Raw genomic sequence first — 18,026 nt, forward strand, 5'->3', positions numbered from 1 at the left:
ACTAATAATAAAACATCAAAGAAAGCTAGTTACTAATCCTGGCTAGGCATGTAACCGTTTGGCTCGATAAGTGCCCGGCTCGAGCTCGTTTGTGAGTCTAATCAACTCGAGCTCGTTTATTAGGTTAATGAACACGTTCGAACTCTAATTTATGCTTAGTAATTTTAAAGAACCGAATTACAATTCAGTGATGTTCGACTCTTTTCTATTCATGAACAGCTTATATTTGAGGGCGAGAGTTGTCTTGATTATGAACTAATGAGTGTATTCGTATATGAATTCGATTGCGAATTCGTGGATTCGCTTCTACAAGAACTTGATTGAGAGCACATAAATTTACTGGTGGAAACCTATTGCCGGACATATGAGTTTGAACCCTATTAGAAGACCTAGTCCCTATTGGTTCACCTCTCACGTACGACTTCCATAGGATTCGCCTATCAAGACCAAATCCCTTAGGGTTTGATATGAGTGTACACTAAATAGCAGTATCTGACACATACTCCTTGTCTGAATGCAATTCATCATTTAATTTAAAAGGTTTTGGAACCGTATAGAATACGTTCAAACCATTTAGAAGATAATAAAGAATCCTACCCAAACTACATACTCCTTGTCTAAATGCAATTCCTTATTAATCTAAAACATTTTGAAATCGTATGTGAATACTTTCAAGCCATATAGAAGATAATGAAGAATCCTACTCAAACTATATCAACAATCAAATAGAAATCCTAATCATATTCAGATACTTCGAGGTAATGCCATATCCTTACTGCTATATAAGGGGTTAAAGGTATTAATTTTGTCATCCTCGTCAGAATCATGTTCCTTATAAATGTAAAATACTTTTCTTTCATCTTCGATGCATAACAATACACATTATTACAGGCTCTTAAACTATTAACAAGGGTCAAATAGTGATTTAAGTATCAGAGTGCTCATCGAAGGACTACCGTCCAATTAGCGTTCTACTTTTGTTATGTATGTTATCCATCAAGAAGACAAACTACATCACTTAATTCTATATAAATAAAATGATCTAGTTCTAATTATTAAAAAAATAAGGAATTGTAGCAAGTTTTGCAATTATAGCGCAAATTTTAAAAAGATATTAGCTATCAACTGTCATTTTTAGCCATCAACTGCCATCAATTAAAAATATTTGTCAGTGCTCTTGTAGCACAGTGGTAATTGCCACAGGCATCTTGGTAAGAGGTCTCGTGTTCGAGCCTCACACCCCCCCCCTCTCTAATTATAAAATAAAAATTGTCATTTTTAATAAATCAAAACACCGACTTATATCCCGTTAAAAAATGTTAATGTGGTTGTTGAAACAGCATATACCCACGTTAGCATTTTTTTATGGGTTAATGTAAAAAAAATCACAAACTTTAAACGTTTTTTCATTTTAATCACACAGTTCAAATTTTCTCATTTTTATGCACGAACTACCACTTTTACTCAAATTCATGCACAGTGCTGAGGTGGCACTCATTGATTGGTGTAAAATGGCCTCCACCTCAGCAAATTACACCAATAGAGTCGTGACACCTCAACACCGTGTATGAATTTGAAAAAAGTGGTAGTTCGTGCATGAAAATAAGAAAATTTAAACTCCGTTATTAAAATGAGAAAACGTGTAAAGTTGGTGAATTTTTATACATTAATCCTTTTTTTAAATCAGTATTTTTGATTTGCCAAAATATGGAGTTGATTCTTCGTTTTCTTTTGGCAACTTTTTTCACATATCAACTCGAGCTCTGCTAGTACTTTCGTCAAATTCAGCATGTGCGGCACTAATGTGTTATTGCATATCCCACATACAAAATTTGAGTTCCTTGGCACTTCGAGTTCCCCAAAAAGCCTTTAGTTATAATACTCGGAGTTTGGGACCTTCTTCATCGCTACGATTGTTACCTTCAATAACGTGACAGAGAACCACTTGTTCAAAACTCAGACCCTCAAATTTTTTGCGAATTTTTAACGATTTATCTACAAGAGATTTTCGAAAATCTTCCAAATTAGTCTAAAAATCCGTAACTCGTACAACCAGCAAACTGTGCACCTGGCCCACATAAACATAACCAACTAGAGACTCGATCAACCTCACCCTTTCTTTGATCTCTGATTCCAGTGGTCACGAAGGCAATTTTTTGTTCTCAAATTATGCCTTTGCGATGCAACCAAGTCTCGCACTTGATTCAACATTTCAAAAACTCTCTCTCAAGAAAGACTAAAACAACTGCTCTTTGTCATGTTTACAATATGCATCCCCTTATCCTAATTCTCCAGATTTTTAGGCTCAAACATTAAATAGTTTAGTAACTACATGCTAGATTCTCTCTCAGTCTACCACATGCACACTCATCATGTAATCATGTCTACAAAGTATAACCACATATTTAGCTGCCTTAAAACATATCAAAACCATCCAACATATCATGTGCTTGCCTAGAACGAGCTAACATGTTGTCAAGGCAAGATAGTTTTCGCACAAGCTCTCAAAATATTGCATGGACACCTCATTGGGACTAACTTTGCACGAGCAACATACTCCATTCGAGTTAGCTCGTATGTCCACTATAAGGGGCTAATGATTGTGCTTCAGAATCAAGAGTGGTAGAGCTTTTAGATATTATCAAAGCTTTTAATTGGCCTAAAAAATAGTCGAATAAAATTATTAAATCGAATGCCATGAACATTGTTACAGACTCAAAAACCAGAGCTCAAAGAGAGTGATGTTATGTTTGAAAATTGATGAGTTTATCAAAACAGTTCTGAGTCATACTTTTTTATGTAAATAAATATGTGAATCAGACAACACATTTATTCCTCTAAAAAAATGATCACACATTTATTAACGCAAAATGCCCATTTTTTTTATAAGATTAATGAGATTATATTTTAAACTTTTTCAATAACCTATCAATATAAATGTTTCTGATTAATTTTAGTGAGATTTTAATGAAATTGAAAAAAAAAAGTAAAAGCAGTGTGGTTCGGTGCCTTCTCTTTTCCTTCAAAAGATAAAAAAAGCTATAAAGAAAGAATGTCTATTTTTCTTTTATTTCGATCGCAAAAAACGATAATCTCCAGGTTTTGACGGATATTATCATATATCAACTCATTTATATCAGTGGTTGTGATGTTTTTGGAATAAATTGCTTTATTTATTGGAGATATGTGTGGTTTTATAGTGTTTTTGTTAGAATTGCAGTTTGTGTATAGATTCTTGGATCATTCAAACCTTTTCGGTGTTTGTTTAAAATTTAGATTCAAATTCTTGAAGGTTCAAGGTTTTTTTTATCATCGTCCGAAATATATTAGCAGCGGAACAAGAGATCTATTGAAGTTATGAGGGTCCAATTTATGTAAAGATATTCTCAACACTTAAATATACCCTTTAACGTTGTTTTATTTTTATTCGTAGATCGATTATAGTGTTTTAATTTATTTTTATTTTTTATAATTTTGATCTACGACCTACATTCACAATTTAAGTGGTAGTCTCAGTATATTTTCTCAATATATAATCGGCTTTTGACCAAAAAAAGAGGGAAAAATAAAAAAACTGGATTATTAAATACCGCCCTTTTTTACTACCCACCGCCCCCACACTTTACCCTTTTGCCCTTTTCCCTATTTTTATATAAAACTAAAACTTTTTAATCCATTCAAACTAAAATCATATTCTACGTGGCTGTCCCCCTTCAAGGGACTATTTCCGGCTGCGACCGGAAACGTCGCAGCCGGGTTTTTTTGTTAAAAAAAATATAGAATAATTTTTTTTTTGTAATTTTAGTTATTTTAGAAACTTAATCGATTTAATATTTACTGAATATTAGTAGTATGGCTTAATATTTTTTCGTACGGCTGAATCAGAATCTGTGACAAAAAAAGACCGATCGCTGTAATCAATTTCCTCACCGCCCAAATTTTCTAAATGAACCTGCACAACATAAATAATTACGTTTACAATTCGTCGGATAATGATTATCGACGTTCGGAAATAAATTTTTCGGCTAGTCTGAGAAAAAAAATGTTTTTTTTTTTCAAATTAGTCCGGGGATGTCCCGGAGGGACATCCCTCCACAAGAAGGGACGTCCCTCCATAACGTCTGTAATACCCCAAAATTTTTAATTTTTTTATTTGGACCACGTGTCCAGTTTGGATTCGCCAAAGTGGCATTATCGGAAAGTTTTCCGATAAATAAGTTTTAGCAGGTCGGTTTTAGAAAAGATAATTTCGGAGAAAATTTATATTATATTTCAATTCTGAAGTTAGAATTGGAATAAAAAGGAAAAATGTCAAGAAAAGTCCAAAATGAAGTACAGGGACCAAAGTGGTAATTTAGCCACTTTGTGTCGAAAATAGAAATACGGAATTTTGACGGGAAAGTGTTAAAATCAAGCTTTGTATTATTTATAGAATATAAATAATACGTATAAGTTATAATAGAAGAGTTAATCGATTTAGTTATGGACTAAATCGTACGAAAGAAAAGTTAGAAAGATAAATTGCAGCAAGGAAGGAAAGGAAGGACTAAAACAGACGTTTAGCCATGTATATATAAGAGAAAACCTTTGAATGAAGGATGTATCAGAGGTAAGAATCCAGAAGCTTGAAGTTTTCCACCGATCACTTCGTTTCTTCACGGTTTCTTCGTTCGACGTCCGAATCAAGCGGTTTTCGCGTCGATTTCTTCGAAATTGAAAGCTCTATCATCTCCAAGCTTCAAATCAAGGTAAAAATCTCGGAATTTGGTGCTAAACTCGGGTTTTGTGGGCTGTTTTTGGTTAGAATATGAGTTTAGCGTTTTTGGCTCGGTTTGAGCGTTTTGGTGAAAAACAAAATACGGGTTGTGAAGGATTTGAGATGGTGGATGTATGGAGTAGGTCGGGGTGCGGTGAAACGGCTCGGAAACGACGTTTCCGGGGCCGTGCATAGCGGTCAGCTATGCGCCCGCATAGCTAGGGCTATGCGAGCGCATAGCCAGGAAGGGCTATGCGAGCGCATAGCCCCACTATGCGCCCGCATAGCCGGTCTGTGCGAGCGCATAGTCACTCTATGCGCCCGCACAGTAGGTCCGGGGGACCGAAATGGATTTTTAACCTAATTCGACCCAAATTTCGATAATTGTGAATATTAAACCCTAAAATTTAATATAAGACCTCGATAAGTCAAAAGGTGAGATTTAGCTCGACGTTTTACGCGAGTAATGACGATGAAAACGTTAAGGGAATTATGTTATTTTCGAATACAAGGAATAGTATTCGATAAGTCGTGGATACGACTAAGAATTTCTGATTACTAAGAATGAAACCAATACTTAAATTATGAAAGTATTATACTTATAAACATATGATTTACGTCTAACTATTAAACGTTAATTAATATGTATCAGACGTACGACCGAGCGGTGAGGGCACTAGGGGTGTACTAGCACGAGCATATTACCACATCGATCTTGTTGTAGAGTGGATAGCGGTCACTGTGAGTGGCAATTTACTTTCGCGTATTATTAGTATAAAAGTTATTTTCATATATATACGTATACTGTTTATACGCATCGCATGTTATATAAATGACTGAAAGGTTATATGCTTTCTTAATTTCTATATACGAGAACTAGTATGCGATCCAAAGAAACTAGCTACCTATTGGGTGTCAATAGGCTGTGTGATCACCAGTATCGAGTCAGTCTAGTATGTTGCATATGAGTGATGAATTGACTTGACACAGCCGGGAGCTGTTGATGAATATGAAAATTATGATTGGGTTATGATTTCGATACGCAGAGTGAACTCGGCTACGGTGTAGCCTGGAAGTCCCCGTATCTAGTGGCTGGGCCACCAGCGAGTTGGACTCGCAAATGATATTTACGATTGAATTGAACGATATATGATTATTTGAGAGTTGTGTCGCATGCTAGGATATTAGTTTCGTACGGATCAAATACATGTTTATATGTTTATTATTAACATTTTCTTGAGATGCGATGCTATGTTTCTATATTAATACTGTTAGTAAATGTCAACTCACTCAGTATTTCCCCAAATACTGACCCCTCACCTTTGATGTCTTTCAGGTGCTTAGCTTCTGGACTTAGCTAGAGGACAATTTTGAAGTCCAGAAGTCGGCTGTATATGTTAGACTCTGACTTCTGTGAGTGCTGCAGTAGTGGTCCTGTGTCAACAGAATAGTAGCCTAGACAGCAGTTCATTTTGATTGTATATATTAACTGCTGTTATTGTTTTATATGCATTTTGATAGGCTACGTGTTTAGTATATGATCCACGGCCCCAGGTGCCGGTGAGATGTTAGAAACACTAACTGATGTATATAGTACCGCGAGGCCAGTTCGTACTGGGTACGGTAACTAGAGCCCGCGAGGTTTTAAAACAGTTAGTGTATATATTTGGGTATATGTTATGAATATGTATATCTGCTTCCGTTGTTTGTTGTTATTTGTTTATATTATGTTTGCGAAAAATAAACTGTGATTTTAGGCTTGCTACGGGTTCCGGAGCTACCACTCCCGTTCCCTAGCGCCGGTTGCGGCTCAATAATTTTGGGTCGTGACAATTGTGGTATCAGAGCAGTTGGTCCAGTTACCACTGCAAGTTTGTTTTGATAATTGTTTGAGAGCAGTTGGTCTAGTTACCACTGCCAGTTGTGTCTGAATGTCTGTTTGACTTGAAATACTCTGTCAGTAAGTAAACCTAGGAACTACTGCAGCAAGAGAGTCAAACCTTAGTTGTCTGCATTTTCTTGATATGTGCATTATTAGTAAGTTCCATAAGGCGCGCGAACCGAGATGGTTAAATGAAGATGTGATGAATATCTGTGTATATGAGCGGCTACGGCAACTAAGTGTCTATTACTTGTGTAAGGGGTATTCAGTGATTACGTATTTGCGAATTACGTGCAGCTGGATTAAATGCTAAATGTTTACAGCATTGTATAAGTTGATACTGGAATTGCGTGTAGAAAGGAACTCAGATGGTCGCTTATGTTTGAAATTGTTTCTTTTCAGCATGTCTGGGCAAAACGGAGCTCAGTCGCATGCTGCGGAAGAACGGGAGGAAGCGCCTCCTATATTTCAAAACGGGTTTCATAATGAAGTGGGCGAACCATCTGGGGTCCATCAGAATGGATTCCACGCAAATCATGAAGCATCGCCAGAAATATATCAAAATGGCTATATGTCTGTATCGGAGATAGGTAGTTCTTCTAGAAACCGAGTTAGAGTGCATTCACCGGAGATAGAGTACAGTGAAGAAGAGGAAGAGGATCCTGAAGAAGATCCTGAGGAGGATCTAGAAGAAGAATTAGAAGAAGAAGCAGAAGAGGAAAATCCTCAGGAAGAAGAGTATGAAGAAGAAGAGTTAGATGAGTTAGACGTTGAGGAATACAGAGGTGACTATTTCTGGTCAAGTGTGCGAAGATACCGCAATTTGAGGGAAGATGCGGACATAGCTAATGGTCAGGCGCAGATAGCCCTAAATCAGGTTAGGAGGCAAATGCGTTCTTTTTCTAGAGGGATGTTAACTGTAGGAGCGTACTCTACTGATTTTCTGCGGATGGCAGAGGGAGTCCCTAATCTGAACGAAAGCAATAGAACCATTAATCGCAGATATGTCAGGGGTTTAGGACCTCAGTTTGATGAGCTGTATGAGCATGTGGACGAACATTTCAGTACGCTTACTACAATGGCCCGTAGGATTGAAACAGAGCATGAATGGTCGGGTGATCCGATACGACCTTATTACTTTAGACGTGAGTACCACCCAGATTACGTCAGTACGTCCTCCAGAACTACAACTAACCCTTATTTTGTCCAAAGAGGTGGACGAAACTCAGGTAGAACAGTTAGGGGCCAACACACTGGCATAGTTATTAGAGAACCTAACATTCCGCGTCAGGCACCTCCAGGTATTAGTAATTTTTATGCTTTGAGTAATTGTGTTTATGTGTTTGCATTATTGTGTTTATATATTTGCTGCATTGCATAGTAGAATGTCAGTAATAGGTTTTGCCTTTAGGATAATACCCCGGAAAGCGAGAACCTATAGGGAGCGTTGTAGTTAAACACGCGCTTAATAAGAGAACATATAAACATACCACACAAAAACAATAATACAATAAACATCACAACATAATTATCGCAAACGTAATTCCTATATTACGTTTTAGTATTTGAAGAAAGAAATAAATTGTGTACCGGGAGGCGATGTGAAACATCGGTATCTGCGTCTGTATATGACGTAGTTTAGAGTGTTGCAGAAGTGGATGTGGTGATTACAGTAATAGAAAATTTTGAACTTAATTGAGTTATCACAGATATGGAGAAAGAAGTGAAGTGACAGACGAACATTCTGTAAATGACAGAAAAATGACAGTAATACAAAAATATGACAGCAGTACAAAAGTTTGAAATATACCCAATAATAATAAAGAAAGCCGTTAATAGTCGCAGAGTGTACAACCTGGAGTAAACTTATGTTTTATGAAAAGTATGAAGAATTCTTAAGATTTTTCAAAGTACGATTGTGCTCAGACATCGCATATGACATTGCATAATCACGATAGGAATACATAAGAAAATGATTTTCGAAATGTAGATCATGCATCATATCTTTACAATGATAAAGAAAAATGCGATTTTGAGCAACTCTTTGGTGATGAGAGGTGTCATCACTCTGAGCTACAATTGTACTAATGATTTCAAACGATTTATGAAAAGTGATTTAAAAGAGCTGGCCAGCCAAAAGATGTTTTGAAATCTTTTATTAGTAAGTGAACTCAGATGTGAAACTCTGCGACAGACAATAAAATGTTCTTAGTAAATAAGAATAAAATTTAAAAGCAAATCCCAATAACAGAATAAAGCCCTGTTAATGATAATTGCAATAATGTTAAGGGAGCTACAGTGAAATGTGAACGAGGAGTTATTGCCGGAGAGCGAACGCAGTCAAGATGCAATGCGCTGGCAATATTTAAGGATATAGTAATTATCCTTATGATAAAGTAAAGGATGAAATGACAGAGAGTCATATTAAACGAAAGAAATACAACGAAAATGCAAGAATGAAGAATATAATGAATATCATTATGTTGAGATAAATAATACTGCGATCGTGAGTCATATCGGAGGAGAGAAATTAAAAGTATAAAAGACGATAATATGAATGATGAACATCAAGTGATATTTTAAGGATATATAACCTTATCAATATCAGTGTTTGAAGATATAAAAGTAGAAGGAGAAGGAATACGAAACGACGAAGAAGATAATCTTGTAAGACGTGAAAGTTTGAAATTAGATAGATCAAAAGATAAGTGATGCTAATTGACTGATATTAGGTGAAGTCACTAATATCAGCATTAAGAGTTATAAGTTGTGTTAACAGAAAAGAGAAGAGTTAAGTTATGAAACTCTAGTATAAGGACAAAAGCACACGTATAGGTATACATGTCAGTAAATGTAAGAATGGTGGATAATATGAAAGAAAGTATAATGAAGGAAACTTATATACCCTTAAGATTCAGTAAGATAAATAGAGAAATGGAAAGTTCTAGAGATATATCAGAAGGATTATCAGAATAGGACGGCAGTAGCAGAGCAATTATAAATAAAGGAAAGACGTAACGGATACAGTAAGTAAAGAATAAGATGATACTTCATTGCTATTGGACAGAAAGGAGTGAACTGTATCTAAGGAGCCACAATGCCATTAGAACAAGAAGTGGTATTAGTATAGAGAGATCAAGGTATTTAAGACAATTAGAACCATGTTATAAGTGCTAAAGAAGCATAAGGTATATAGGACAACAAAATTGAAACTATTCCCTAATTTTGGGAGTTACAAAGTCAAGTGCAATCTAAAATGTTAAGAATAGTCGGAAAACACTTCAAGAAGGAGATGAAGGACAAAATAAGATAAGCTGAGGAACGGTTATAATCAATATTAAGATAGAATCTTAACGAGCAAAAGTAAAGTCGTAGAGTTAATTGAAAGTAAGAAACTGAAGTGTAAGATAAAAGAGGAAATTGATTATACAGTAAGAAGGATTCTTAAGAAATTTAAATATTAAAGAAACGTGTGAGATTATTATGAGGTCATCATGGATAAGGAATTGTGACGTAAAGGAAAAACAGCTTTGACTGATAAGTCAATAAGAAATTTGAGTAAAAAAGTATATAAAATATTAAAGGTCTGTTGAATCAGTCAGAGATTAAGGTGATTTAAAGGAAGAACATCGTAAGCGGAAAAGTCAATAAGAGATTCGAGGCGAACCTCAAAGAAGCAACTAGAGGGAAGTGAAGAGGATAAGAATACGAGTAGTACTAGTAAACAAGGACAACTGTATAAGCTATATAACCGAAAGTAATGTGAAAGGAAACGTTTAAGACAATGGTAAAGGACGAAGGATCACGATCAACAGAACGACGTGAAGTTCACGATAGTTTAAAAAGAGCAAGGGAAAAAGAGATTGAAGATAGTAAAAGATGTAGTAGGCTCAACTACGTTAAGAAACAAGTGAATGTGTTAGACTTGGAGCAAGATGAAAGAGATTGGTTGATTAGGAATGAAGTGCCAGATAATGATAGAAAGGAGTAAGAAATGACGAGGACCCGCTAGGAAAGGAAAGTGACAACTACAGACGATAGTAAAGATCATAATTGCAAATTATGATTACAAGAGAAAATACTCATAGGGAGTATGAATAAAGTAAGTATATCAGTAAGGATGAAAATGGTGCGTCATGACCATTCCCGTAGAAAGAAGACTAGTAGCAACCTACAGCTACTAAGAATGAAATGAAGAACGAGAAAACATTAAATTGTGATTAGTGACAACTAGATAGTAATGATGCACGGACTACAATATCAAGAATACGTCCAAGGATCATATTTTTTCGAGAAAGATAATAGATAAAGCGAAGGTGTCTGTAAAAGAGTTCTCAACGAGGTGACAGCAAGCAACTATACAAAGACAGAAAAGTATGAGAAAGGAAGTGAAAGTTAAAGTACAAGACAAGATACAATTAATATGTATTAATGGATACTAAGGAGACAATAAGGATAAGTTAAGACCTCAACAAGATTTATGAAAATTCGAGGACGAATTTTTATAAGGGGGGAAGAATGTAATACCCCAAAATTTTTAATTTTTTTATTTGGACCACGTGTCCAGTTTGGATTCGCCAAAGTGGCATTATCGGAAAGTTTTCCGATAAATAAGTTTTAGCAGGTCGGTTTTAGAAAAGATAATTTCGGAGAAAATTTATATTATATTTCAATTCTGAAGTTAGAATTGGAATAAAAAGGAAAAATGTCAAGAAAAGTCCAAAATGAAGTACAGGGACCAAAGTGGTAATTTAGCCACTTTGTGTCGAAAATAGAAATACGGAATTTTGACGGGAAAGTGTTAAAATCAAGCTTTGTATTATTTATAGAATATAAATAATACGTATAAGTTATAATAGAAGAGTTAATCGATTTAGTTATGGACTAAATCGTACGAAAGAAAAGTTAGAAAGATAAATTGTAGCAAGGAAGGAAAGGAAGGACTAAAACAGACGTTTAGCCATGTATATATAAGAGAAAACCTTTGAATGAAGGATGTATCAGAGGTAAGAATCCAGAAGCTTGAAGTTTTCCACCGATCACTTCGTTTCTTCACGGTTTCTTCGTTCGACGTCCGAATCAAGCGGTTTTCGCGTCGATTTCTTCGAAATTGAAAGCTCTATCATCTCCAAGCTTCAAATCAAGGTAAAAATCTCGGAATTTGGTGCTAAACTCGGGTTTTGTGGGCTGTTTTTGGTTAGAATATGAGTTTAGCGTTTTTGGCTCGGTTTGAGCGTTTTGGTGAAAAACAAAATACGGGTTGTGAAGGATTTGAGATGGTGGATGTATGGAGTAGGTCGGGGTGCGGTGAAACGGCTCGGAAACGACGTTTCCGGGGCCGTGCATAGCGGTCAGCTATGCGCCCGCATAGCTATGCTATGCGAGCGCATAGCTCAAGCTATGCGCCCGCATAGCTAGGGCTATGCGAGCGCATAGCCCTGCTATGCGCCCGCATAGCCAGGAAGGGCTATGCGAGCGCATAGCCCCACTATGCGCCCGCATAGCCGGTCTGTGCGAGCGCATAGTCACTCTATGCGCCCGCACAGTAGGTCCGGGGGACCGAAATGGATTTTTAACCTAATTCGACCCAAATTTCGATAATTGTGAATATTAAACCCTAAAATTTAATATAAGACCTCGATAAGTCAAAAGGTGAGATTTAGCTCGACGTTTTACGCGAGTAATGACGATGAAAACGTTAAGGGAATTATGTTATTTTCGAATACAAGGAATAGTATTCGATAAGTCGTGGATACGACTAAGAATTTCTGATTACTAAGAATGAAACCAATACTTAAATTATGAAAGTATTATACTTATAAACATATGATTTACGTCTAACTATTAAACGTTAATTAATATGTATCAGACGTACGACCGAGCGGTGAGGGCACTAGGGGTGTACTAGCACGAGCATATTACCACATCGATCTTGTTGTAGAGTGGATAGCGGTCACTGTGAGTGGCAATTTACTTTCGCGTATTATTAGTATAAAAGTTATTTTCATATATATACGTATACTGTTTATACGCATCGCATGTTATATAAATGACTGAAAGGTTATATGCTTTCTTAATTTCTATATACGAGAACTAGTATGCGATCCAAAGAAACTAGCTACCTATTGGGTGTCAATAGGCTGTGTGATCACCAGTATCGAGTCAGTCTAGTATGTTGCATATGAGTGATGAATTGACTTGACACAGCCGGGAGCTGTTGATGAATATGAAAATTATGATTGGGTTATGATTTCGATACGCAGAGTGAACTCGGCTACGGTGTAGCCTGGAAGTCCCCGTATCTAGTGGCTGGGCCACCAGCGAGTTGGACTCGCAAATGATATTTACGATTGAATTGAACGATATATGATTATTTGAGAGTTGTGTCGCATGCTAGGATATTAGTTTCGTACGGATCAAATACATGTTTATATGTTTATTATTAACATTTTCTTGAGATGCGATGCTATGTTTCTATATTAATACTGTTAGTAAATGTCAACTCACTCAGTATTTCCCCAAATACTGACCCCTCACCTTTGATGTCTTTCAGGTGCTTAGCTTCTGGACTTAGCTAGAGGACAATTTTGAAGTCCAGAAGTCGGCTGTATATGTTAGACTCTGACTTCTGTGAGTGCTGCAGTAGTGGTCCTGTGTCAACAGAATAGTAGCCTAGACAGCAGTTCATTTTGATTGTATATATTAACTGCTGTTATTGTTTTATATGCATTTTGATAGGCTACGTGTTTAGTATATGATCCACGGCCCCAGGTGCCGGTGAGATGTTAGAAACACTAACTGATGTATATAGTACCGCGAGGCCAGTTCGTACTGGGTACGGTAACTAGAGCCCGCGAGGTTTTAAAACAGTTAGTGTATATATTTGGGTATATGTTATGAATATGTATATCTGCTTCCGTTGTTTGTTGTTATTTGTTTATATTATGTTTGCGAAAAATAAACTGTGATTTTAGGCTTGCTACGGGTTCCGGAGCTACCACTCCCGTTCCCTAGCGCCGGTTGCGGCTCAATAATTTTGGGTCGTGACAACGTCCCTCTTGGAGGGATTTCAAACGTTCAACGTCCCTCAAGAGGGACGTCCCACGTCCCTCCTTTTGGAGGGATGTCCCTCCGGGACGTCCCCGGAGTAATTTGAAAAATAAAAAAAAAATATTTTTTTCTCGGAAAAGCTGGAAAAATTTATTTCCGAACGTCGATAATCATTATCCGACGAATTGTAATCGTTGTCCGTCTTTTTAATCAACCTTTTACGTATTTGTTCGAATGAGTTGAGAGAATTTTTTAGTTTTGGTTTTGCTAGAAGGGCGAAAATGTCTTTTGCAGGGGCGGTGCTCAGTAAAAAGTAGCGGCAAATAGTAAAACTCTAAAAAAATTAATTCATCTAGGGATCATATACTTAATCTTGTCGTGACATAGTGGGACCGATCATTGGTTCACTTCAATTAAGAGAAATAAAAACGAAGGCCGCGAGTAGTCCGTCTGACCAGTACTACTAAACTAAACCCCTGAATAATACGGTTCAAGAGAAGAAATGGCATCGTCATCATCATCATGTTACTATCAGATAACACTGGGAAGAGCAATTCTACCATCTCCTTCATCCAAAATACCTCGCCGGCTTATCACCGCCCACTCTCATTATCCGCCGTCTGATCTCTCCCTTCAACTCTCTACCTCCCACGGTTCCTCCGCTTCACCTCGCGATCTTGTCTTCATCGTCAATCCCAAAGGTCTCCTCTCTTTCTTTAATTATCTTGTTCTAGTTTCTGTTTGATAAATCGCCGGAAATGGATTCAACTGAATGTATATGGAATTTGATATAGGAGCTAATGGTAGAACTGGCAAGGAATGGAAGAAACTGCTTCCTTATCTCAGGTCTCGCCTCGACAAAAATTGCAATGTGAGATTGATGTCTCCTTTGTATAATCATATGAATGCTCATTTGCGTTCTTATTTTTGTGTATTTTAGCTATACTACTGTAACAATCCTCATCTAAATATAAGTTATACCTGTGCAGTAGCTGTGCTGTTACAATTTTTGAAAATTAGGCTTTTGTTACGGTTTATAATTTTTAGTAAAAAAACAAAATAGCTTGTTTTCTTATGTGGATTGGATTTTGTTGGACAATTAACAAGAGGCGGTCTCTAATTCTCCGATTCAATTGAGTCAGCAACTTATTCTAGAATTCATACTGGCAGGCATATTTCAATGCAATCTATTATGTAGGCTCTGTATGCCTCCTGAATCCTGATCGTTTGCTTTCCAAATTCATTCATTGTAGGAACATGTGTGAGCATTAAATACTTCTGTCACATATTCTGCTTCATTAGGCATCATTTTTTTTTAAATGAAAATAAGGATGAGGGGGGACCAATGATAATCATCTCTGGCTGGACGTTATTACATGAGCTTCCCTTTACTAAGGAATGTTCAAGAGAGCTGTAGATGCCTTGGGATGGATATCCTAACCCGTTACTATTCCACTAGGATTCAGCGGAGGAGACACAAATATAGCCTGATTTCCCATCACTATAGCACTAGATCTACTGAAGGAGACACAGCTATAGTATGATTTGGTCGTTCTCTCAAAGAGACACTATAATTATATCATTGTCACTGTAATTCAAACCATTCCCATGCAGCTAGGTGAAGCGCATTGTCACCACTAGGCTAATAGCTAAAAACACATGCATCACGATATCTAAAATCTTTTGTAGCTTAGGCTCATGGATTGAATTATTTAACTAAACTATGAAGAATGTATCATCTCCAACTACATATGTTTTTTTTAATATATCGAATGGCTTGGCATTTTCTCTAATGATAATATTTCAGTATTCAATCGTGGCCAGATTAATGAATCTTTGACTTCAGGCCCTTATCATGCAACTGATGCAACAAGAGAGGTACTGGCTAATATATTTCTTGATCTTGAACTTTGTTTGAGGCTGTCTGCAAGATTAGTTAATGGTATATACTAAATATGATGCTGCGCAGGCGATAAGAAACGGTGCTGATGCTGTGATTGCAGTTGGAGGTGATGGCACTCTTCACGAGGTGCAACTTACTTTCTCGTTTAACAGAAAAGCCTCATGTATTAAGCTTCATTTTAACTATTCTTCAAGTTAATAAATCATTTCACAGAATCAAAACTATGAATTAGTCACTGCCAGTTGTTAGATGTTAGAACTTTATATATACTGCTCATTTGTTGAATAGATATACGAAGAAGCTACATCTAGTTACAATCATTGTATTGTATGTGAAATTATTGCTTATTTACATGGTTTAACCTGACCAGGTTGTCAATGGATTCTTTTGGGATGGGAAGCCCGTTATCAATCATGGCAGAGAGGCTGCACATTCTACTGCTCTAGGTGTAGGTGTCTATGATTGGCTGATGCTCTTAAATTACTATTTTTGCTTTGGTCCTTGCTGAAAATTTTTACATGCTACTACGATATGTTAAGCACAGTACGAATTCTTAATGATAGATATGATTCTTTTATATATTTCTGCAGATCATCCCTTTAGGAACTGGATCAGATTTTTCCAGAACTTGGGGCTGGTTAGTTCATTCTACTAAAACATGGTCTAGTTTGGAGTGAGTTATTCTTTGATATACATTACACTGTTGATTGTGACAGATATTGTCATTTCTGTTTATTAGGAAAAACGATCCTCATGAAGCTGTTGATCGCATTGTGAAAGGTAAGTATCTTTCATTATTATAATCATTTGTGTACAAAATGGACTTAATTTAAACCTAATATATAGTGCTGCTGAAGTAGTGGTTATCTTGTTCCTACTTTTTGCTGTTTTTAAGTCTTTGCGGAACTGTTCACAGGGCTGAGATCACGGATTGATGTTGGTCTAATTACCGGTGAGAGTAAAGATTCTCATTACTTCATAAATGTTGCTGACATTCATTTGTAAGGTTAACTTGTTAATGTTAGAATCATCTTGGCAGTAGTGCACACCAATCATAAAGGTCCTAACGCTATGAATGGAATTTCACAGGAGTGCAAAGGCTGGTTACTATGCATCAAGATACAAGAGATTTGGAAAACTGTGCTATGTCATTGGGTCTTTACAAGCCTTTATGGGGCACAGTAATCATGACCTGAGAATCAAGGTCTCTATCTAACTCGAACCCCAAATTCCTGTAGTATTATGCAGTTCGGTATTCCTCAAGACACTCGTTTTTCTATTACAGTGACATTATTCCTGTATATTAACATCACAGGGTGTTCTATCGTATATGTATAATAGGTTGATGGAGGTGAATGGGAAACGTGTTCTCAAGTGACAGCTCTTTGCGTTGGAAATGCAAAATATTTTGGTGGAGGCATGAAAATCACTCCAAATGCTGACCCTTGCAGCGGAGACTTTGAGGTCAGAGACTTTTCATGTTAATCATCTGTATCAGATTCAAGCATATTGCTACTGTGTTTAAATTTGTAATCTTGGTTCTTGCAGGTTGTAATTCTTCAGGACTTCAAATGGTACGACTTTATTCTTAATCTTCACCACCTCTACAAAGGGACACATTTATCAGTGAAAAATGTATCTTCAAGAAGGTAAGGTCCTTTATTGATGCGTTTGTGCCTATAATTATACATGTGCTCATTGTCTATGCCAAGTAGCTCATTAGAGTCTGAGAATGGACAGTTAGTTTAAGTCTTTGTTTTCTTGCAGCGTACATTCTATCGAAGTGGAGGACATTTCTGGCAGTGGCAACATTTTTATTCAGTCCGATGGAGAATATCTCGGGTTTCTTCCCAGGAAGCTAACTATCTTACCTTCTGTTATTGATATGATACGCTGAAGAAAGCTAAGACAACATCCATCACAGCAATTGAGCTTCTGTTGACGCGTCTGCCTAGCCAGTTTTGAACATCCTCTCTTAGTTGGTGGCAATTTGCGGGAAAAGTTGCTCTAAGGAGAAACAGCACGAGACATTTTAATTTGCTAGTGTTTCTAACAATGGTGGTTCAGAAATCTGACAAATACGACCACTTGTTCGAAGGAAACGTGGCTATTCGCTTGGAAGTGTTATTGGCTCGTCTATTAATTGGGACATTCCACTTGATGCAGTTTTGTTTTTGTAATAACTATAGCATTTGGTGCAGCTCGAGTGCTGACATTTTGTGCCTCTCTTTAGATAAGTTGTAATCTGGTGTAGGTGGGCAAAATTAAACTTCCTCGGTAAAGTTGTAATGTTTTCTAACCTGGTCAGCGATGTCTGTATTTTGTCCAAATTATTCAGACTACACGACACCGTTTAACATTTTCTTTGTGGCTACCGTTTCTCTGGAATAAAGATATTTGAAACAACGGCGGGAGCTAAATTTCTCCATCAACCA

At 36.8% G+C, this 18,026-nt stretch overlaps 1 protein-coding gene and 2 long non-coding RNA genes across 4 annotated transcripts; all 3 read left to right on the forward strand.

Annotated features, from left to right (window-relative positions):
* The first annotated feature begins 4,534 nt into the window (after nt 1-4,534).
* Nucleotides 4,535-6,167, forward strand: LOC126686273 (uncharacterized). Its single transcript, XR_007643868.2, has 3 exons — nt 4,535-4,748; nt 5,409-5,497; nt 6,093-6,167. It is a non-coding gene; the product is annotated as an uncharacterized LOC126686273 (long non-coding RNA).
* Nucleotides 6,168-11,569: 5,402 nt separating this feature from the next.
* On the forward strand, nt 11,570-13,266 carry LOC126686272 (uncharacterized). The gene is made up of 3 exons (XR_007643867.2): nt 11,570-11,783; nt 12,508-12,596; nt 13,192-13,266. It is a non-coding gene; the product is annotated as an uncharacterized LOC126686272 (long non-coding RNA).
* Nucleotides 13,267-14,114: 848 nt separating this feature from the next.
* Nucleotides 14,115-17,950, forward strand: LOC126686540 (sphingoid long-chain bases kinase 2, mitochondrial). 2 transcript variants are annotated; one of them, XM_050380641.2, is made up of 12 exons: nt 14,115-14,389; nt 14,483-14,559; nt 15,513-15,566; nt 15,658-15,717; nt 15,962-16,039; nt 16,182-16,228; nt 16,331-16,371; nt 16,508-16,592; nt 16,681-16,795; nt 16,933-17,055; nt 17,140-17,240; nt 17,359-17,950. In XM_050380641.2, the coding sequence occupies exons 1-12, from the start codon at nt 14,191-14,193 to the stop codon at nt 17,486-17,488; spliced, it is 1,110 nt and encodes a 369-aa protein (XP_050236598.1). In that variant the 5' UTR covers nt 14,115-14,190; the 3' UTR covers nt 17,489-17,950. The 2 variants fall into 2 exon arrangements, with proteins under 2 accessions (XP_050236598.1, XP_050236599.1); XM_050380642.2 differs by having other exon boundaries at nt 14,249-14,389; nt 15,496-15,566.
* The last annotated feature ends 76 nt before the right edge of the window (nt 17,951-18,026 follow it).

This window comes from Mercurialis annua, linkage group LG6 (genome assembly GCF_937616625.2).
Source record: "Mercurialis annua linkage group LG6, ddMerAnnu1.2, whole genome shotgun sequence".
Classification (NCBI taxonomy): Eukaryota; Viridiplantae; Streptophyta; class Magnoliopsida; order Malpighiales; family Euphorbiaceae; genus Mercurialis; species Mercurialis annua.